The following is a 22,071-nucleotide window of genomic DNA, read 5'->3' on the forward strand; positions in this document are numbered from 1 at the left end:
AGCTCTGCCCATAACCTGTATCCCACGTGCTCTACCTTCCATTCCTGATCCTGCCCCCAGAGCTGAGTCCTGTATCAGCCCTTTATCCTCACACACTTTTCTACAATGGCATTCAATAAAGTGTACATGTTTCTGGTGCTGCTGCGACTTCACCTGGGGAGGGGTCCTGCTGGTTCTAAGATTAAATGTAACACCAAAGGTTCTTGCCTTAGCCACGCCACCAAAGAATTGGTGTGTCGGCTGCCCGCGACAAGTGATGGAGACACGGACCAAGAGAAAAAGAAACTGTAGGCTTTATTGAGCAGAATGACAATACAAAGATTCCACGGCGTGGAAGGGGTCCCAAGCGGGTAGCCACTGCTGGTTTTGGGTGATTGCCTTTTAAACTCTTTAAGGCAGGAAATACATGCGGCGGGAAGGTATTACCAGAGCAAGAAACAAAGGCAGTAAATTATTTTGTGACGTGTCTTAGATTTTGAGGAAAACCGGAATTGCAACTTACGTTTTATCTAATTTTATCTATTTTATGACCTTGCAGCGGCATAGCAAAGGAGACAGGATCTCACAGGACTTTACAAAGTATGTTCACAAGGAATTGGAATTGGGAGCATAGATAAGGTCTGCTGGTCACAGAAAAAGGGCTTTTTAACATTCCTTTTAGTTTTAGGGGAGGGGGAAGGAAGAGGGAGAGAGGACACAGGGAAGCTTACAGCAGAATTTTCGCTGTTTATAGCTTTCTTGGGGAAGAAAACGCATAAACAAATCCTGCTGTTAGGAACTTTAGGCATATATCTTCAATACTATTCATCTAGGACCTAAGGAAGAACCGATGCAGGAGATGGGGGTTTCACAGCTTTCTGAGCCCCTACTTGACCCAGGACGCCCAGCTGGCCCCTCCTTTCATGAGCAGTATGGTCAGTCCCTGCACTGCCCCTTCCGGCCTCTGCAGCTCTTGGGGACGGGGCAAGTGCTCAGGCCTTCTGGTTTCCGGCCTCCTGCTGTGGGCAGCAGCTGGATCCAGGACCCTGGGAGGAGTTCCTATGTCCTGGAAGTCTCAGCTCCGACTCAAGGTGGGCTCTTTTCGGGACGTCAGTGCTGAGTCGGGGACACCCTGGGCCCAAGGATGCTCTCTTGGCCTGTCAGCAGTCCAGGCTGTCGGCTGAGGACAGAGGGAAGGGCTTGAGCCCCCAGCAGGGCCAGGAAGGGGCAAGGTGGCACCGGCTCCCCAGCTGCTCCCAGGCCCTGCTCTGTGGTGCTGGGGACCTGGCTTTAGTTCCTCGGGGTGGAGGGAGCACCGAGCTGTCTGGAGCAGCCAGTCCTGCACATGTGGGCGGCTCAGGCCCCGTGGGAGGGAGGGGGGCTTTGTGCCCAGGGCAGCAGCTGAAGGAGCCCCGGGCCTCGTAGCCCCTCCTGGGTGACCCAGGTGCTGCTTCGTGGCCACTGCCGCCTCCAGTCCGGCGGGCATCGTCCCTGCTCCCCCGCGGTGGGGGCGGCACAGGAGCAGTGGAGCTGCCCTCATGGAAGTTCCCTCCACCCGGGTCTGACCCCTGGACAGACTCCCCCGCCCCGACCTGGTTACAGCGCCCTTCCCCGGTTCGGTCTCCGGTGTGGGCGTCTGGGGTGCCCCGTGGGCAGCCGCGGTGGGAGCTGGGGTGGCCACGCGCGCCCGCCCCGCCGTCCGCCCCCGACTCCAGGTCTGGATCTGCTCCCCCTCCGCACCCGCACCCGCCCCAGACCCGGAGCCGCGCTCTCGGCCCAGGGGTCCAGGCGCCCTCTCCCCTCGGGGGTCTCCCGGAGCTGAGTTCCAAAGGCGGCGGACTCCGAAGTGGGCCCGGGCGGGAGGCGCGCGGCCCCGCGGGGCGGGGAGGGAAGCGGCGGAGGCGGGAGCTCAGCGGCGCCCCTGGCGGCGGCCGGCGCAGGTGCAGGTCCCGGAGGAGGCTCCGCCCGCAGCCCGGACCCCGAGGGCTGCGCGGGGCGCGGACCCCGAGACCCGCAGCGCCTGACGAGCACGGGCGTCCCTCTCCTCCCCCTCGGGCACGTCCCCGACCGAGCCTTCCGGCCCCGCTCTGGGGCTCCCACCTCCCCTTCACCCGCGGGGGCCCGGTTTCCGCGTCTCCGGGGCCCCTCCCTGGGCAGGGGCTCCAGCCTGAATCCAGGAGTGACCTGTGGGAGGACTTGGTGGTCCGGGAATCACCCCGGGCGCCCAGTCCTGTGACCCCGTAATGGGTTCTCTTTGCGCTCCGGGACAGAGCCCGTTGGTCGCATCGGGGCAGGGGACTTGCAATAAGGAAGGTGGAATTCGCGCAGAGCCGGCTGCAGGGGAGACCCGAGTTTTGTTATTACTCAAATCCGTCTCCCCCAAAACGGGGGGATCCGCGTTTTGAAGGATGATTTGGTGGGGAGGCGGCCAGTGAGTCAGGAGTGCTGACCGGGCCGGTTGGAGATGAAGCCTTGGGGGGTCGAAGCTGTCTTCCCAACCCTAACCCAGCTCCTGGGTAGGGGCCACAGGACCAGAGGAGCCAGATTGTGGGTCTGGGTGGTGGCAGCTGATCCATTGAGTGCAGGGTCTGTAAAGTATCTCAGACTCTGATCCTAGGTTCTACAGTCGTGCTGTGATCCTCGGGAGCAACTTGGGGGCTGGCGGGGTCAGAATCTTCCATCCTCCAGCTGCGTGACTCCTAAACCATCATTTCCAATCTTGCGGCTAATGTGTTAGTCCTGCAAAGGCAAACTAGTCCCCAGGCAAGAAGGGGGCTTGTTCAGCCTTCATCGATAAACGCTTCTCCCCAGATCAGTTTAGGCGAAGCCCAGGGATGAGCAAGGACAGCTTGGAGGTTAGGAGCCAGATGGAGTCGGTTAGGTCAGACCTCCTTCACTGTCGTCATACTCTCAGTGATGACTTTGGCAAAGGTGGTTTCATTTCCATGCCTGCCCCTCAGAATCCTGCCTCCCTCTTGTGCCCTGCAGTTTCTTCCTCCCTAAACCACAAAACACCTTCCACAGGAAATTGAAGCTGCACCCCACTCTGCAGTCACGTGTGGCCTTTGATAGGAGGTCACAAAGCCTTGCAGGGAGTTTGTTTAGGCAGCCCTGGATGTCTCAGAGCAGGCTCCATCCACATCCACCCCTGGCTTGCCGGTCTAAGTGGCCTGGGACGTGGTTGGGGCTGGCAGTGGCCTGTTGGGGATTGGGTGGAGGGTGGCGGGGTTGGTGTGCGAAATGGGGAGGCCCAGCAATGACTCCAAGCAAGGGCGATGGCGAGTTCTTTTTTTTTTTTTTTTTTGGCTGCAATGGGTAGGGAGGGGCTGATGGTTTTGGAGCTCAGCTTTTGAGATGGAAGTCTGCTAATGCTCCCGTCTGAATAAAGGCCAGATAAAGCCCTTTCCTTCCAGAACTCGGCGTCTGAGGGTTTTGTCTGTGACTCGTCCTGCTACAATTTCTAACATCACCAGTAATTTTAAAGCTAGCTTATTAAAGATTTTACTTACGTCACATGAATGTGAAAAGCATTTAGGCTTTTTATTTAATTTATGAGTACTCTATAAGTTTAAGCTAAATTTGGTAACTTGTGGCCAAAAACATGTAACAAAACATGTGTATGCACACATAAACACACACACACACACTCAAGCAAAAGTATGGCTTTTACTTCAGAACTCCAGCCATGAGATAGTCATACAAATTCATTGGTTTACACAAACAATAAAAAGAAATGGTTGGATGCAAACAGTGATTTTATCTCTGTAGAAAAGTAACAGCAGACTTAAAGCAGGCAGAAAAGAAAGCAGAAAGAGAACTTAAGAACTTTATGTAATTTGCAATTGTAATTCATGATCCTTGTGCCTGAGGGCTCCCTCCTGCTACTCAGTTGACAATTCTATGTCCCTGTGAAGGGGCCCCCAGGCCTGACAACCCCAGACTTGGTTTTGTCAACCCTCCAGGTCTCTCCTGCATGGTTGCGACCCAACGCCTAGCACCCACCCACCCAAAGCCATGGGAAATGCTGGGACCTAGGAGGTGGGGGTGGCACAAGTGTGTCCTGTGCTCCAAAGCTCCCCCGACAGGCCCTGGAATCCTCCCTGTGTCTCAACACAGCCCCCTCTTCAGTCAGTGCTCCCCAGAGTCCCCGTTCCTGGGCCTGGAGGGCTGCTTTGGGGCAGGAAACTTTGGCCACCAGGCCTCTGACCTGGGAGGTTTAGCCCCCAAACCCGCACAGAGCAGGACCGCAGTCCCAGGAAAAGAGCAAGGATTTCAGGAGACGAGGCCTGTGATAAATGAGGTGAGGGTTTTGGGGGGATTGTCCTGGCGCCTGGAGTGTGAAGGCCCCAGTGGGGGCCTGGCAGGGGCCCTGAACTGGGACAGTGAGGTCCTGCACCTGCTGACCTGGGGTGGAGAGAATCCAAGCCTGGGTAAAATCCTCAGGGTCCCCTAAACGCAAGACTTAGGAAGTCACTAATCCTGACGAGTTTCTGATGAGGAAGCTCCTCCCTTTTAACCTTCAGCCTTTCCTGCCACCCTGCCATAAAGTAATTTGATCCTCAAGAATTTATTCCACACCTCATTGGTCCCCGGCTAATTCACCAATTTATAAACAACAGGAAATAGAAACTTAAGAGAAATACACACTTCTGAGAAACTGAAAGAACAGGGGAAAGGAGGGCTCACTGCATCCGGACACCACAGCTCTGCTTCCCTCCACGCTGAAAACCACACTTCTCGAACCTTCACTCAACACTTCTTTCCCTAAAGCCAGAAAATGCACAAGGAGGAGCACGAAGTGTCTGTGCTGGGGGCACCCCATAGCACCATCCTCCCAAGGTCCACCATGATCAACATCCAAAGCGAGACCTCCGTGCCTGACCATATCGTCTGGTCCCTGTTCAACACCATCTTCTTGAACTGGTGCTGCCTGGGCTTCATAGCATTCGCCTACTCCGTGAAGGTGTGTGTGGCCCCGGGGGATGCTCAGAGGGTGTCAGTGAGCCTGGGGCTCCACCTGCCCAGATGCTGCCTGGAGTGGGGATTTATGTGTCCCTGAGTGTGAGTTTGTGTGCACCTCTGTCCCGTGTGTGCCCATGTCAGTAGCTTTGTCTGTGTGATCTGTGTGTGTGTGGCTTGGGGAATCCGCCCAGTGCAGGTCTAGGAGGAGGCTCCAGGACCTCCTCCTAGAGCAGGCTGGCTGGCTCAGAGTTTGTCCCTAGCGATCCACTAGCCCACAGCAATTCTCCCTACCTGGATGCCGTTCAGACTGGCACCAAGGCTCTCCCAGAAAGTGAGAAGGGAACTCACAGGTGACTTCACCCCATGGTGGGGAGAACAGCCTGTGTTGGGGTCAAGCCAGAGGGAGGATGAGCCCCGAGGCACCTGGAGAGTCTGAGCCTGGATGAGGAAGGGGAGGAGGTGGTCCCTGATCTCAGGGCAGGAAAGAACCAGGGGGAAGCTGGAGCCATAGCACATGGCTCTCAGAGCCCTCAGCTGTGTCCTCTCCCCCAGTCTAGGGACAGGAAGATGGTTGGCGACGTGACCGGGGCTCAGGCCTATGCCTCCACCGCCAAGTGCCTGAACATCTCGGCCCTGATTGTGGGCATCCTCATGACCATTGGATTCATCCTGTTACTGGTGTTTGGCTCTGTGGCAATCTACCACGTTATGTTACAGATCGTACAGGAAAAACAGCGTTACTAGTAGCTGCCCATAGCCCGCGACCCTTGTACTCCACTTTGCAATGTTGGCCCTCACGCTGGGGCTGTTGTCCCTGTCCCCTTGGTCCTGCCCCTAGATACAGCATTTTATCCCCACACACCTGTCCACAATGACATTCAATAAAGTGCACATGCTTGTGATGATGCTGTGACTTCACCTGGCATGGGGGCCCTGCTGCACGGTCCCAGCCTAGTCCTGAGACAGCCCAGTGTTAGCCCCTGCACAGTCGCATCCCTCCTATGTGAAGCTCTCGCGTTAAGCAGGGATGTGCTCAGAATTTGCCGGTTTCGGCCTCCTGCCATGGGCAGCAGCTGGACCAGGACTGTGGGGTGGGTGTTTCTCTGACACCAAGGTAAGGACACACTGTGTCCAGAATACCTTTGGGCCAGGACCACCCTGCCTGCCTCTGAGCTGGCTGGAGCAGCTAGTCTTGCAGATGTGTGCGGCTTAGACCCTGTGGGAGGGGCAGGGGCTTGGTGTGCGGCTTAGGCCCTGTGGGAGGGGCAGGGTAGCAGCTGAAGGAGCCTCAGGGCTGCAGCCCCTCCTGGGTGATCCAGGTGTGCTGGGTCCAGGCACCTGCCTCCTCCAGTCCAGCCGGGGTCTTCCCTGTTCCCCTGGGGTGGGGGCAGCCAGTGGCCCGAGGGTGGCGCGAAGCTCCCCCCCCACTGTGGGCTGACTGCGGAAGCCAGTCAGACCCAGTGACTTCTGCACCAAGTCGGACGGAAACTCTGAAGTCTGAACCCAAAACTGGCTGGGCCTCCTGGGTAGAGGATTTCCTGGGGCCAAAGCAGGGCCTCACTGTGGCGGCGGGGTCCTCCCACAGGTGCCTTGCCCCTTGGGGGATTCGGGCTCTCAGCCTGCCAGCAGTGGGACCGCGATGACAAGCCCCGCCTGCCTTCTGCCTCGGCCGGCGGTACTGCAGGGCTCTCCCGGGACCTAGCTGGGGACCGACCGCCCTAACTGTCCCCCACTTTCCCCGCCGCTCACCTGCGGCGCCCTAACTGTGGGGGTCCCCGGGAGGGGGGCCATGGACGCGCATCAGGGCGCGCCCTCTCGCCGAGGGTTCCACTTTTGCCAGCGTGACCAGGGAGCGAGGCCGGCTCGGAGGTCCTGGGCATTGAGGGGAGGGCCCGGCGCCGCCGGGTCAGGGAAAGGCGCTCGCTCGCTCCGAGGCAGGGAGGCCGGCGGGACCAGCAGCCGGGCCCGGGGGGCGGCGCAGCCAGGTGCCCAGGCCCAGGTGCGGGGTGCGCGGGTGCGGGGACTTCCCCCAGGCGGGCAGCGCTCGCGAGGGCCCGGGAGGGCAGCTTCGACCAGGAGCCCCGCGGGAGCTCGGGAAGAGGGTCCTGCCGGGGGAGACCCCTCTGGTGCACCCGCAAGGGCCCCGGGATCCCGCAGTCTTGAGATGTGACGGGAAGTCTGAGGCATCACGAAGGCGGAGACGCAGCGCGCGTCGTGGGTCCCGGGTGCCGAACGCCAGCTCGCCCCGGCCCAGCAGCGCGGCCAGATCCCGGTCCCCGCGGGCGTCGGGTGTGCGCGGACCGCGGGGAGGCGAGAGGCCCGAGCCGAGAAGTTTCCCAAACAGCTCTCGCGGGAGCGGACTCGGGTCCCCGTGGACGGCATCGCCCGCCAGGCCCCAGCGGCCTTGGGCCTCTCCTCCTCTGCAGGGGAGACTCGGGCCGCCGGCTCTGGAGAAGGGCAAGACCAGGCACGGCGCAGGTGCTCTGGGTCGGGAGAAGGCGGCCACACGGGGCGCGTCCACAGCGGGAGAAACCCTCCTGGGAGGGACGGGGCGGACGCCGAGCCCAGGCGGCAGGCGCCGGAGGACACACCTGCCCCACACGGGGTGCCGTGGGCCCGGCCAGGCTGACCCCGGCGTGGACAGGTTTGCCTCCCAGAGGGTGGAGATTGAGAGGAGAAGCGACCGGCGGACTCCGGGTGCGGCGGGGCGGTGTGTGCGGCGGGCATCCATTTGCAATCGCTGGAGGGGCCTTCAGTAAAGAAGGGGTTTGGGAGGCGAAGGCTGCAGTGAGCCGAGATCGCGCCACCGCACCCTACCCTAGCCTGGGCGGTAGAGCACTCTGCGGGGGAAAAAAAAAAAAAAAAAGGGTTTAATAGACCCTTTCTGTCCTCTTGAGCTGAGTCGCCCCTCCCGGGTGGGACCACAGGAGCTGTCAGGTCCAGGGGGAGCCATGGGTGTCAGGCATCGCAAAAGGCCAATCTTAAGCTCTAAATTACGACGATGAAAAGAGTCGAACTCTGTGAAATAGTTGAAGAGATTTATTCTGAGCTAAATATGGCTAGTGGTGCCGCCCTCAGGAAATCCTGAGAACATAGGCCCAAGGTGGTCGGGGCCCAGCTTAGTTTTATACATTTTAGGGATACATGAGGCATCAATCAAATACATTTAAGAAATACATTGAAAAAAAAAAAAATAAATACATTGGTTTGGTCCAGAAAGGCAGGACAACACAAAGCTGGGGGGTGTGGGGTGGGGGCGGCGGCAGCGCAGCAGCCTGCAGGTGAATTTAATCGTCTCGTTGATGATTGAGTCACTGAGTTTGTCTAAAGACCTGGGACTGGTAGAAAGGGGGTGTACAGGTTAAAATAATGATTGTGGAGACTGAAGTTCTTTTGAAGTTTTATAGTGGCTGTCCTTAGGAGACAATAGATGACAAATGTTCCCTATTCAGATCTTTAAAAGGTGCTCAACTGTTAATCTCCTCAGGACTGGGAGGGTCTGGAAGAAAAAGATTTAGCTATGTTAATAGAGATTCTCTTTTTTTTTTTTTTGTTTAGCCTGGGCGACAGAGCGAGACTCCGTCGCCCAGGCTGGAGTGCAGTGGCAGGATCTCAGCTCACTGCAAGCTCCGCCTCCTGGGTTCAAGCCATTCTCCTGCCTCAGCCTCCCCAGTAGCTGGGGCCATAGGCGCCCGCCACCTCGCCCGGCTAGTTTTCTGTATTTTTTAGTAGAGACAGGGTTTCACCATGTTAGCCAGGATGGTCTCGATCTCCTGACCTCGTGATCCGCCCGTCTCGGCCTCCCAAAGTGCTGGGATTACAGGCTTCAGCCACGGTGCCCAGCCAATAGAGATTCTTTACAGATGCAAATTTCCCCCCACAAAGAACGGCTTTGCAGGGCCATTTCAAAATATGGCAAAGAAATATGTTTTGGGGTAAAATGTTTTTTTATTTTCTTCCTTGTATCGTAACGTTATGCCAGGGTCAGGTTGGAAAGTAAGTCATGATATACATGGTAAAATAAAACCCATCTGATGAGAATTTATGGTTTGTAGGGCATGGCTTCCCAAGCCCCTTAGATAGGAATTTGGGCAAGATAAAAAATCAGAGTTTAGTCCCCAATCATGACGAGCCGCTGAGTTTTGGACAAGGCCTATTGTCATTGAAACAAACCGGGCGCGGTGGCTCACGCCTGTAATCCCAGCACTTTGGGAGGCCGAGGCGGGCGGATCACAAGGTCAGGAGATCGAGACCATGGTGAAACCCCGTCTCTACTAAAAATAGAAAAAATTAGCCGGGCGCAGTGGCGGGCGCCTATAGTCCCAGCTACTCGGGAGGCTGAGGCAGGAGAATGGCGTGAACTCGGGAGGCAGAGCTTGCAGTGAGCCGAGATTGCACCACTGCACTCCAGCCTGGGCAACAGAGCGAGACTCCGTCTCAAAAAAAAAAAGAAAAAGAAAAAAAAAAAAGAAACAATAGCCTATATGTCTCTCAAAGTCAGTTTGGCCACAAAACCCAGGAATAATTAAGGGAAAGTCAAAATGGGGGGTGGGTTAGCTCAGTTCACAGTTTCAATAATTCTTCTCACTGATACTGTTACAGCAGGTAGCTCCTGAGGCTTCAGCAGGACAGGAGAGCGCTTCCCACCCCCAACCAGGAATGTCAGGCGATCCCTCAGGTGATGGTCAGATGGTTGTTACACCGTTTCTCTAAAATAATAATTGGTAGTGACCAGCGCCAAGGAAAGGCAGTCTCCCAGTAGATAGAAAAAACCCGAAACGTGGTCAGCAGCTTCCCAGTAAGACCTCAGGAGTTGGGTGAGTGGCTCCAGCATGCGCATTAGGAGGTCAAACGGCTGGTTTAACTGGCGCATGACCTCCCACGAGCTTTCAGCTGGTAGGGGAAGAAGGCCCCAAGTGAGCATGCGCAGAGCTCCAGCAAACACCCTGCATGCAGCCACTCCCGAGTGCTGGCAGACCACCGTGTTTGCAGATAGCCCGCGCCACAAGAAGAATGCGGAGAAGGGACGGAAGACGCAGAAGCCACCACAAAAAACCCACGTCGAAGATCCACCTGCTTACTTCATGTCTTAAGTTGCCCACTTGGCCCTCTTCCCAGTGCGGTTCCTTCCTTTCGTTCCTGCTCCAGAGCTTCCCCTCCTGCTGCTCGCCTTGGTCTCTCCTTCTGCCTTATGCCCCTCAGTCGAATTCTTTCTTCTGAGGGGGCAAGAACTGAGGTTGCTGCAGAGCCACATGGATTTGCCACCACTAACATTTTCATGCCCTGTGACTCAGATACATTCCGCTGCTAACAACATAATTTTTCACAAGGTGGTTTTACATTTTCAAAACTGGACAGATGGGATTTGCCCCTATTAACGTAAGTTTTACCTAAAAATCTAAAAGACGATGAGCTATCGTCTAATCTCAGATGGGGGCATAGATGAGAAAGTGGCAGAAGGTGAGCATTGTGGATGCTGGTAATGGGTACGGAGGGGTTATTGATTTTAGTCTCCATTTATTATTTTTCCCAAAACACAGGTACACAAACACCCAAAAATAGATGAGCTCCAAAGAAGGTGCTATGGTTACACTTTGTGTTCCCACCTAAATCTCGTCTTCATTTATAATCCTCGTTATGCTCATAACCCCCATATGTCACCCGAGAGACGAGGTGGAGGGAGCTGGGTCACAGGGTGGTTCCCCATACTGTTCTGCTCAGAGTGAGTTTTCTAGAGATCTGATGGTTTTAAGAGCATTGGGTAGTTCATCCTTCATTCATTCTCCTTCCAGCCGCATTGTGGAAAAGGTGCCTGTTTCCCCTTCAACTTCTGCCATGATTTTAAGTTTCCTGACACCTCCCCAGCCATGTGAGTCAATTAAATCTCTTTAATGTATGAACTACCCAATCTCAAGCAGTTCTTTATACTAGTGTGAAAACAAACGAATATGAAGGTTAAACTCCCATCCTAGGCAGATCTACTCTGCCAGAGTCAGGGCTGCTAGAGAGTACCTTGGGGCAGGCACATGGCCGTCTATCTGGCCTGATCATCTGGAATCTGCATCCAGGTCGCCAGACCCCTGAGCCTGCAGAAACATCGACACTTCCTATGAAGAGCTCGCCATCGCCCTTGCTAGGAGTCACAGCTGGGCCTCCCCAAATCGAACACCATCCCCGCCACCCTCCACCCAATCCCCAACAGGCCACACCAGCCCCAACCACATCCCAGGCCACTTAGACCAAACTGTGGCTGGGTCCCGGCAAGCCAGGGGTGGATGTGGATGGAGCCTGCTCTGAGACATCCAGGGCTGCCTAAACAAACTCCCTGCAAGGCTTTGTGACCTCCTATCAAAGGCCACACGTGACTGCGGAGTGGGGTGTGAAGGGTGGCCTGCCCCTCCACACCTGTGGGCGTTTCTCGTTAGGTGGAGATGAGACACAGAGACAAAGTATAGAGAAAAAGTGGGCCCAGGGGACCAGCGCTCAGCATACCGAGGACCCATGCCAGCACTGGTCTCTGGGTTCCCTTAGTATTTATTGATAATTATCTTTTTTTTTTTTTTTTTTTGAGACGGAGTCTCGCTCTGTCGCGGAGACTGGAGTGCAGTGGCCGGATCTCGGCTCACTGCAAGCTCCGCCTCCCGGGTTTACGCCATTCTCCTGCCTCAGCCTCCGGAGTAGCTGGGACTACAGACGCTCGCCACCTCGCCCGGCTATTTTTTTGTATTTTTTTACTAGAGACGGGGTTTCACCAGGTTAGCCAGGATGGTCTTGATCTCCTGACCTCGTGATCCGCCCGTCTCAGCCTCCCAAAGTGCTGGGATTACAGGCTTGAGCCACCGCGCCCGGCCTGATAATTATCTTTACCATCTTAAAGAAAAGGAAGTGGCAGGATAATAGGATCATTGTAGGGAGAAAGTCAGCAGGAAGACATATGAATAATGATCTCTGTGACATGAATAAGTTTAAAGGGAAATGCTGTGCCTTGATATGCATATGCAAACATCTCCATAAACCTTTTAGCAGCATTGCGCCAGCAAGTCCCACCTTTTGCCGTGAGGCAGTTTTCTCCTGTCTCAGTAAACAGAGCATATCACCGGGTTTTACACAGAGATGTTCCATTGCCCAGGGACGGGCAGGAGACAGATGCTTTTCTCTATCTCAACTGCCAACCACTGCCAAGAGGCCTTCTTTCCTCTTGTACTAGTCCTCCTCAGCACAGACCCTTCACGGGTGTCAGGCTGGGGGATGATCAGGTCTTTCCCTTCCCACGAGGCCATATTTCGACTATCACATGGGGAGAAACCTTGGACAATGCCTAGCTTTCCTAGGCAGAGGTGCCTGCGACCTTTGGCAGTGTGCCTATCCCTGGGAACTTGAGATTAAGAGAATGGTGATGACTTTTAACCAGCAAGCTGCCTTTAGGCACTTGTTTGACAAAGCACACCCTGCACAGCCCAAAATCCTTTAAGCCTTGAGTCACCACAGCACCTGTCTCTTGCAAGGACAAGGTTGGGGGTAGGGTCACAGATTAACAGCATCTCAAATACAGAACAAAATGGAGTCTCTTATATCTACTTCTTTCTATATAGACACAGTAACAGTCTGATCTTTCTTTCTTTTCCCCACAGGGTGCGGCTTCAATTTCCTGTGGAAGGTGTTTTGTGGTTTAGGGAGGAAGAAACTGCAGGGCACAAGAGGGAGGCAGGATTCTGAGGGGCAGGCATGGAAATGAAACCACCTTTGCCAAAGTCATCACTGAGAGTATGACGACAGTGAAGGAGGTCTGACCTAACCGACTCCGTCTGGCTCCTAACCTCCAAGCTGTCCTTGCTCATCCCAGGGCTTCGCCTAAATTAATCTGGGGAGAAGCGTTTATCGATGAAGGCTGAACAAGCCCCCTTCTTGCCTGGGGACTAGTTTGCCTTTGCAGGACTAACACATTAGCCGCAAGATTAGAAATGATGGTTTAGGAGTCACGCAGCTGGAGGATGGAAGATTCTGACCCCGCCAGCCCCCAAGTTGCTCCCGAGGATCACAGCACGACTGTAGAACCTAGAATCAGAGTCTGAGATACTTTACAGACCCTGCACTCAATGGATCAGCTGCCGCCACCCAGACCCACAATCTGGCTCCTCTGGTCCTGTGGCCCCTACCCAGGAGCTGGGTTAGGGTTGGGAAGACAGCTTCGACCCCCCAAGGCTTCATCTCCAACCGGCCCGGTCAGCACTCCTGACTCACTGGCCGCCTCCCCACCAAATCATCCTTCAAAACGCGGATCCCCCCGTTTTGGGGGAGACGGATTTGAGTAATAACAAAACTCGGGTCTCCCCTGCAGCCGGCTCTGCGCGAATTCCACCTTCCTTATTGCAAGTCCCCTGCCCCGATGCGACCAACGGGCTCTGTCCCGGAGCGCAAAGAGAACCCATTACGGGGTCACAGGACTGGGCGCCCGGGGTGATTCCCGGACCACCAAGTCCTCCCACAGGTCACTCCTGGATTCAGGCTGGAGCCCCTGCCCAGGGAGGGGCCCCGGAGACGCGGAAACCGGGCCCCCGCGGGTGAAGGGGAGGTGGGAGCCCCAGAGCGGGGCCGGAAGGCTCGGTCGGGGACGTGCCCGAGGGGGAGGAGAGGGACGCCCGTGCTCGTCAGGCGCTGCGGGTCTCGGGGTCCGCGCCCCGCGCAGCCCTCGGGGTCCGGGCTGCGGGCGGAGCCTCCTCCGGGACCTGCACCTGCGCCGGCCGCCGCCAGGGGCGCCGCTGAGCTCCCGCCTCCGCCGCTTCCCTCCCCGCCCCGCGGGGCCGCGCGCCTCCCGCCCGGGCCCACTTCGGAGTCCGCCGCCTTTGGAACTCAGCTCCGGGAGACCCCCGAGGGGAGAGGGCGCCTGGACCCCTGGGCCGAGAGCGCGGCTCCGGGTCTGGGGCGGGTGCGGGTGCGGAGGGGGAGCAGATCCAGACCTGGAGTCGGGGGCGGACGGCGGGGCGGGCGCGCGTGGCCACCCCAGCTCCCACCGCGGCTGCCCACGGGGCACCCCAGACGCCCACACCGGAGACCGAACCGGGGAAGGGCGCTGTAACCAGGTCGGGGCGGGGGAGTCTGTCCAGGGGTCAGACCCGGGTGGAGGGAACTTCCATGAGGGCAGCTCCACTGCTCCTGTGCCGCCCCCACCGCGGGGGAGCAGGGACGATGCCCGCCGGACTGGAGGCGGCAGTGGCCACGAAGCAGCACCTGGGTCACCCAGGAGGGGCTACGAGGCCCGGGGCTCCTTCAGCTGCTGCCCTGGGCACAAAGCCCCCCTCCCTCCCACGGGGCCTGAGCCGCCCACATGTGCAGGACTGGCTGCTCCAGACAGCTCGGTGCTCCCTCCACCCCGAGGAACTAAAGCCAGGTCCCCAGCACCACAGAGCAGGGCCTGGGAGCAGCTGGGGAGCCGGTGCCACCTTGCCCCTTCCTGGCCCTGCTGGGGGCTCAAGCCCTTCCCTCTGTCCTCAGCCGACAGCCTGGACTGCTGACAGGCCAAGAGAGCATCCTTGGGCCCAGGGTGTCCCCGACTCAGCACTGACGTCCCGAAAAGAGCCCACCTTGAGTCGGAGCTGAGACTTCCAGGACATAGGAACTCCTCCCAGGGTCCTGGATCCAGCTGCTGCCCACAGCAGGAGGCCGGAAACCAGAAGGCCTGAGCACTTGCCCCGTCCCCAAGAGCTGCAGAGGCCGGAAGGGGCAGTGCAGGGACTGACCATACTGCTCATGAAAGGAGGGGCCAGCTGGGCGTCCTGGGTCAAGTAGGGGCTCAGAAAGCTGTGAAACCCCCATCTCCTGCATCGGTTCTTCCTTAGGTCCTAGATGAATAGTATTGAAGATATATGCCTAAAGTTCCTAACAGCAGGATTTGTTTATGCGTTTTCTTCCCCAAGAAAGCTATAAACAGCGAAAATTCTGCTGTAAGCTTCCCTGTGTCCTCTCTCCCTCTTCCTTCCCCCTCCCCTAAAACTAAAAGGAATGTTAAAAAGCCCTTTTTCTGTGACCAGCAGACCTTATCTATGCTCCCAATTCCAATTCCTTGTGAACATACTTTGTAAAGTCCTGTGAGATCCTGTCTCCTTTGCTATGCCGCTGCAAGGTCATAAAATAGATAAAATTAGATAAAACGTAAGTTGCAATTCCGGTTTTCCTCAAAATCTAAGACACGTCACAAAATAATTTACTGCCTTTGTTTCTTGCTCTGGTAATACCTTCCCGCCGCATGTATTTCCTGCCTTAAAGAGTTTAAAAGGCAATCACCCAAAACCAGCAGTGGCTACCCGCTTGGGACCCCTTCCACGCCGTGGAATCTTTGTATTGTCATTCTGCTCAATAAAGCCTACAGTTTCTTTTTCTCTTGGTCCGTGTCTCCATCACTTGTCGCGGGCAGCCGACACACCAATTCTTTGGTGGCGTGGCTAAGGCAAGAACCTTTGGTGTTACATTTAATCTTAGAACCAGCAGGACCCCTCCCCAGGTGAAGTCGCAGCAGCACCAGAAACATGTACACTTTATTGAATGCCATTGTAGAAAAGTGTGTGAGGATAAAGGGCTGATACAGGACTCAGCTCTGGGGGCAGGATCAGGAATGGAAGGTAGAGCACGTGGGATACAGGTTATGGGCAGAGCTCCTGGCCTGAATGACGTCTCCTGATCTATCGATGGGCTTGGAAGATCAATACTGGGACGATAATGAGCAGAATGGTCATGAGGATGCCCAAAATCAGGGCCCAGCTGTTCAGGCACTTGGCGGTGGAGGCATAGGCCTGGGCCCCAGTCAGGTCGCCAACCATCTTCCTGTCCCTAGACTGGAGGAGAAGAGATGGTGAGGGGAGCAGGATCCCTCCGCTGAGACCATGTGCTGTGGCTCCCACTACCCCTGGTTCCTCCCCACTCTGAGATCAGGGACCACCTCCTCCCCTTCCTCACCAGGCTCAGACTCTCCAGGGGCCTCGGGGCTCATCCTCCTTCTGCCTGGGCCCCAGCACAGGCTGTTCTCCCCACCACGGGGTGAAGTCGCCTGTGAGTTCCCTTCTCACTTTCTGGGAGAGCCTGGGTGCCAGTCTGGAAGGTGAGGGTGTAATTTCTGGTATTGGGCTGTAGGGAGAATTGCTCTGGGCTAGTGGATCGCTGGGGACAAACTCTGAGCCAGCCAGCCTCCTGGAGCCTCCTCCTAGACCTGCACTGGGCGGATTCCCCAAGCCACACACACACAGATCACACAGACAAAGCTACTGACGTGGGCACACACGGGACAGAGGTGCACACAAACTCACACAGGGACACACGAGTCCCCACCCCAGGCAGCTTCTGGGCAGGTGGAGCTCCAGGCTCACCGGGACCCTCTGAGCGTTCCCTGGGGCCATACGCACCTTCACGGAGTAGGCGAACGCTATGAAGCCCAGGCAGCAGGGGTTCATGAAGAGGGTGTTGAACAGGGACCAGACAACATGGTCGGGCACGGAGGTCTCGCTGCGGATGTGGATCACGGTGGACGTCGGGGGAGCAGGGTTGTGGGGTGCCCCCAGCACAGCTACCTCGTGCTCTTCCTTGAGCATCTCGTAGCTGGGGGGCTGGCCGCTGTTGACAGGAGAGAAGACGGTTTGGACCGTGTGGTTCATGGTGTCCGGGGAAGGCCAGTAGTGGTCGGGTTAGTGGGATGGTTCTCAGTGGGCCCTCCCTTTCCCTAGTAGTTTCGATTTCTCAGCAGTTTCCTCTTACTGGCATTTGTCAAATGCAGAGTTGGCCGGGGCCAGATGAGGGCGGCACAAATTCCTGAGGATCAAATTACTTTAGGACGGGGAGGAAGGAGGGGCTGAGGGCTGAGGGGCTTCCTCTCTAGAGCCCAAGTGAGCACATTTCTCATCTTGTTAGGGGTGTGGGGGTCCTGGAGACTTCCCCTACGTTGGGAGTCTCCACACCCCAGGCCAGCAGCTGCAGGACCTCACTGTCCCGGTTCAGGGCTCCTGCCAGGCCTGTGCTGGTGCCTCCACATGCCAGGTCCCACAGCAGTTCCCCCAAAGCCCTCGCCTCACTTGTCACAGGCCTCATCTGCTGAAATGCCTTGTCCTTTCCTGGGGTTGCAGTCCTGCTTTGTGCGGGTGAGGGGGCTAAAGGTCCCCGTGTCTCTTAGTGCAGGTCAGAGGCCTGGCGGCCAGTGCTGCCTGTCCCAAAGGAGCCCTCCAGGCCCAGGAACCCGGGGACTCTGGGGAGCACTGACGGAAGAGGGGGCTGTGGGATGCCAGTGGCAGAGGCCTGGACCGTGGAGTTAGGAGCCATGGTCCTTTACCCTGGAGGCCCACCTGGGTGAAGGCTCCCAGACCCCCTCCACGCGGCCCAGCGGCACCCACGCTGCCCAGAGCTCTGGGTGTCTGGTCCCTGGGGCGCCCTCCAGATCTCCAGGTTCTGATCATCTCTGCCTCTTCCCTGGGTCCTCACACGGGTGCCAGCTGCTTCCTGCAGTTGCCACCTGTTTTTCTCATGAACTGGTTTGTGCCTCTGAGCAGCTCCTGAGGTTACGTCCTCCCTGTGAAAACACCTTGTGTGGCCTCTGGGTTTCTTCCTGGACCCTCCTTGGCAGAGGCTACTGCGGCAAACTGAGCTGATGCTGTGCACTTGGCTGGTCAGAGGGGGCAGTGTGGGCAGGGCTGGCAGGGGAGGGGTCACAGGGGCAGGAGCGTGGCCTGCAGGCCTGTGTGCAGCGCGACCTGTTTAATTCCTGATGTGCCACATGGGCCCATTTTCCTGGGCTTCTTTGCCCACCAGGCCAGACTCCTCGGAGGACATCGCTGCAGGTGGAATTTACAGAGATGGGCGGCTGCTCACCCTGCTGTAGCCTTTCACCGCAGCGGGTGGTCAGGTCCACATCAGTGACCTCCGGAGCTCACATGACAGTAGCGTGCAGCCGTGTAATTGCAGAGTGATGTGTTTGAGTAATGATGACTTTGACTCTATAGGATAAATTGTATTGATAATTTATAAGATTTAAAAGATTTAACTTTAACAACGACTGTGTCTACTGTCGAATCACAGTGCTTCTCGACATTAAACACCCTTGCTACGGGATGTTTTCCAGTCCACGCAGCAAGGATTGCGTGATTGGTAGTGGGTGTCCAGGCTCTTGGCGTTTTGAACAAAGAATTGTACAGAATGCGCAAAAGCAAGGAAAGAATGAAGCAACAAAAGCAGAGATTTTTTTCAAAATGAAATTATTTTTGGAAATAAAAAATGATTTTTTAAAATGAAAATGAAATCGTTGCAGAAAGCCACCAATCAGAGGCTAAAGTGAAGTTACAAAGTTGCACTTCTATGCAAAGACTTGTCCTCCTATCAGAAGCTTCAATTAAGTTACAAGGGTACAGTCCTATGCAAATGTCTGATTGATTAGAAAAAGCCAATCAGAGGTACTTTCAATTTCCCATGTGCCATGCAGAAGTGGGGGTTTGCAAAGGGAGTAAGACTTCCTAATTCCAGGAAGACAGTGTGAAATGGCCTCCAGACCCTATTCTCCTGCCTCAATTGTATCCCGAAAGTAAAGTGTTTTTTCTTTTTGAAATGGTGTCTCGCTATGGTGCTGAGGCTGGAGTGTAGTGGAGCGATCTCTGCTCATTGCAGCCTCTGCCTCCTGCGTTCCAGTGATCTCCTGCCTCAGCCTCCTGGGTAGCTGGAATTACAGGTAATCTGCCACCCTGCCCATCTAATTTTTGTACTTCTAGTAGAGACGAGGTTTTACCATGTTGGCCAGGCTGGTCTCGAACTCCCGACCTCAGGTGATCTGCCAGCCTCGGCCTCCCAAAGTGCTAGGAGTATAGGTGTGAGCCACCACTGCCGGCCCTGAAAGATACTAATGTCTTATATGAATGCCCACTTGCAGGAGTCGGTCGTCAGGCCTGGGTCCCTAAGTCCTCTTCCTTCTGCTGGCTGGGGTGAGCGCTAAGGACTTAGGCACGTCCAGGCCTCCACACGCCTTCTATCCTGGGCTGTGTCTCCCCCACACACAGGATGTCCTGGGATTTGTGTCTGGCTGTGCTGTGGAGACACCTTCTCTCTTCATGGTCTGAAGCCCCCGACTGGACGGGAGTGCTGACTGAAAACCAAAAATAAAAATCTAAGCCCCTTGCCCCCACCCCTTGCCCCCATGACTGAATGGAGCTCCCTTGGCCAAGGGAGTCCCAAACAAACCTGAAAAACTGAATTCACAGCCTCGAAGGGAAGGGCGGTTGGACAGGCCTACTGATATCCCCTCCCTGTGGAGTTTAGGTACAACCGACCAGCAGTAACACTGAGATAAAGCTCATAGTACTGACAAAACAGACTCTTGGAGGCAATAAGGTACCAAATTCCAACCTGACTGTGGTACAGCGTCACATGACAGTGTAGACCCTGAATATCTGAGGAAGTTCTCCGTCAATTTAAGAGCAAGGTTAAGGATGCACGGGTGGCAGAGCCTCAGGAGGCCCTGACAGGGTGCCCAAGGTGGTCGGGGCACAGTTGGTTTTACAGGAAGACGTGGACATCAATATATGTGTGACGTCAGTTCCGTCTGGAAAGACGGGACAACCAGAAGTGGGGAGGGGGCTTCCAGATCACAGGTGGAGAAGAGACAAAGGATCGCATTCGTCTGAGTTTCTGATGAGCTTTTCCAAAGGAAGCGATCAGATATGCATTATCTCAGCGAGAAGGGTAACTTTGAGTTCTATTTGTCTTTTGCCCGCAAGGAATTTCCCTGTGGACAAATTGTGAGGCAAGTATGTAGCTTTTTTGTTTCGGCAGTCGCCGTTTTTAGGAACAGAATGGGCGGCAGCTTTGCCCTAAGCAGTTCCCAGCGTGACGTCTCCTTTTGGTTCAGTGATTTTGGGATCCCAATATTTATTTTCCTTTCACAACAAATAGCAGGCTCTGAAGGAAATAAAAATTATTTACCCCCAAAATAAACTTATTTTTATTTTTGAGGCGGGGCCTTGCTATGTTGCCCAGACTGGTCTCCAGCTCCTGGGCTCAAGAGATCCTTCTGCCTCATCCTCCCAAAGTGCTGGTGTGAGCCACCATGCCCAGCCTCAAAATAGATTTCTTTGGCATATTTTGAAACGGCCTTGCACAACTGTCTCTTATTAAGGAAATTTGCATTCTGTAGAGAATCTCCTTCCCTTTCTAGGTCTTTTCCTAACATTTAACTAACAGCCCTTTTTAAGGGTGGAAAAGACATTATCATCCTTCTTCTCCAGCTGCTGCCTGGAGGCTCATCTGCATAACAAGCTTTCAGCCTTCTAGCCCTGTTATCCAAACTCAAAATTTCTTTCGACTAACCAACTCTTTTTTTTTTTTTTTTTTTTTTTTTTTTTTTTTTTTTTGGGGATGGAGTCTGAAACAATAAGCTGAGCTAGAGTACGGTGGCGGGATCTCCAGCTCGCCGCAGCTACCTGGGTTTTATGCCATTCTCCTGCCTCAGCCTCCCGGTAGCTGGGACTACAGGCCCGCCCTCGCTGACTGTTTTGTATTTTTTAGTACAGGAAGGTTTCACCGTGTTAGCCAGGATGGTCTCGATCACCTGGCCTCCGTGGTCAGCCCGTTCTCAGGCCTCTGGTGCTGGGATTACAGGCTTGAGCCACCCAGCGCCCGACCCTCGACTAACCAACTCTTTAGGCAAGCTGGTCTGCTGGGGCGGAGTCTTCGCTCTGTTGCCCAGGCTGGAGTGCAGTGGCGCCAAAATCTCCGGCTCACCAGCTCCGCCTCCCGGAGTTCACGCATTCTCCTGCCTCAGCCTCCCGAGGGGCTGGGACTACGAGCGCCGCCATACGCAGCTAATTTTTGTATTTTAGTGGAGGCGGGGTTTCACTGTGTTAGCCAGGATGGTCTCGATCTCCTGACCTCGTGATCCGCCCGTCTCGGCCTCCCAGATGCTGGGATTCCAGGCGTGAGCCACCCAGCCTGGACCCAACGCTTAACTCTCTAAGCCAGTTGCCAATCAGAAAATCTTTAAATCCACAAGACGAGACGAAGTAATACGGGGCGGTCGCAGGAGAACAGAACATTCTAAGCAGCAGCCTCACGTGACTAGCAAAGGAAACTGCTGAAGTTGCTGCAGAAGCGAGGGGCCGACGAGGCTTTGAGAAGCAGCTGGCGAAGCCAGACGGAGCCGCCTGTGGCCTGGGCGCCCCCAGGACCTCCTCCCGTGACACCCTCAGCCCGCGCCCCGCGCCGCGCAGTTCCGGGAGCGCAGACTCGCCGCGGACCTGGCGGGCGCTCGGCCAAGATGGCGGCCTCCGTGCGGCGCGTCGCGGCCACGGGTCTGGGGCCAGAGCGGCCTTGCGCCGGGCGCGCCCTGCACACCTCCGCCGTCCGCGACGAGAACCGGCGGCCCGAGTCCGCGGAGGCCGGGGGCCAAGCCGGCGACCTAGGAGGACGCACACGCGCCGCACTTCGCCGCCCGCCTGAGGGCCGGAGGTCGCTCGCTCGCGGAGCCCGGACGGGAGGGCCGTGCGGCGGGGGAACCGTGGAGGGCGTTTCCGTGGCGCGTTCATGTCGGGGCCTTCCCGGGCGCCCGGCTGACCAGCGGGTGGTGCCGCGCCGGGCGAGCCGGTGGGAGACCTGCGCCCCGGTCCTGCCCGCACGTTCTGCTTCCTCGTGGGCCACAGGGACACTTCGCGGTCCCGCTTGCCACGTGTCCTCTGCCCTCCACGTCCAAACCGCGCCCTCGGAGGCTGTGTACGGGCCTCTCGCACCATCCCCTTCTGCATCGAGCTGCAGCCCGCGGGGAAGGGAAACGCGTCCCCTCCACAGGACAGGCGAGGCCTCGCAGCTGCTATCGATGAAGACCGTCTACGCTGCCCTGAAGGAAGAACGGGAGGCACCTCAGTTCGGACAGATCGTCACCTTCCTGCAGGAATCTTCATGATACCCCCCTCCGTGAAAGAAACCCCGAAAGATGGAAACTCCACCCAGACCCCTGCAAGTGACTCTGGAGTCTCCGCCCACACGGCCCTTTCTTGAGTGTGTACTTTTCACTTTTCTTTTCTTTCTTTTTTTTTTTTTTTTGAGACGGAGTCTGTCTCTGTCGCCCAGGCTCGAGTGCAGTGGCGCGATCTCGGCTCACCGCATCCTCCGCCTCCG

At 56.3% G+C, this 22,071-nt stretch overlaps 2 protein-coding genes, 2 long non-coding RNA genes and 2 pseudogenes across 6 annotated transcripts; 3 read left to right on the forward strand and 3 right to left on the reverse strand.

The window, feature by feature from the left end:
- The first annotated feature begins 812 nt into the window (after positions 1-812).
- On the forward strand, positions 813-2,534 carry LOC116273248 (annotated as a pseudogene).
- Positions 2,535-4,264: 1,730 nt separating this feature from the next.
- On the forward strand, positions 4,265-5,846 carry LOC101000083 (interferon-induced transmembrane protein 1). 2 transcript variants are annotated; one of them, XR_004181663.1, is made up of 3 exons: positions 4,265-4,279; positions 4,599-4,942; positions 5,494-5,846. XR_004181663.1 is itself a non-coding variant. In XM_009185182.4 (2 exons), exons 1-2 carry the CDS (start codon positions 4,757-4,759, stop codon positions 5,683-5,685), a joined length of 378 nt encoding a protein of 125 aa, XP_009183446.1. In that variant the 5' UTR covers positions 4,569-4,756; the 3' UTR covers positions 5,686-5,846. The 2 variants fall into 2 exon arrangements, 1 of the variants encoding a protein (XP_009183446.1); XM_009185182.4 differs by lacking the exon at positions 4,265-4,279 and having other exon boundaries at positions 4,569-4,942.
- Positions 5,847-7,965: 2,119 nt separating this feature from the next.
- Positions 7,966-10,740, reverse strand: LOC116273249. Its single transcript, XR_004181664.1, has 2 exons — positions 10,023-10,740; positions 7,966-8,440 (listed from the first exon to the last, which is right to left on the reverse strand). It is a non-coding gene; the product is annotated as an uncharacterized LOC116273249 (long non-coding RNA).
- LOC116273250 lies at positions 10,206-11,197 on the forward strand. The gene is made up of 2 exons (XR_004181665.1): positions 10,206-10,320; positions 10,734-11,197. It is a non-coding gene; the product is annotated as an uncharacterized LOC116273250 (long non-coding RNA).
- Positions 11,198-12,470: 1,273 nt separating this feature from the next.
- Positions 12,471-15,487, reverse strand: LOC116273251 (annotated as a pseudogene).
- On the reverse strand, positions 15,456-16,691 carry LOC116273247 (interferon-induced transmembrane protein 3-like). 2 transcript variants are annotated; one of them, XM_031662205.1, is made up of 3 exons: positions 16,335-16,691; positions 15,892-16,059; positions 15,531-15,770 (listed from the first exon to the last, which is right to left on the reverse strand). In XM_031662205.1, exons 1-2 carry the CDS (start codon positions 16,581-16,583, stop codon positions 15,922-15,924), a joined length of 387 nt encoding a protein of 128 aa, XP_031518065.1. In that variant the 5' UTR covers positions 16,584-16,691; the 3' UTR covers positions 15,531-15,770; positions 15,892-15,921. The 2 variants fall into 2 exon arrangements, with proteins under 2 accessions (XP_031518064.1, XP_031518065.1); XM_031662204.1 differs by lacking the exon at positions 15,892-16,059 and having other exon boundaries at positions 15,456-15,770.
- Between the last annotated feature and the right edge of the window lie 5,380 nt (positions 16,692-22,071).

This window comes from Papio anubis, unplaced genomic scaffold (assembly GCF_008728515.1).
Source record: "Papio anubis isolate 15944 unplaced genomic scaffold, Panubis1.0 scaffold484, whole genome shotgun sequence".
Lineage (NCBI taxonomy): Eukaryota > Metazoa > Chordata > Mammalia > Primates > Cercopithecidae > Papio > Papio anubis.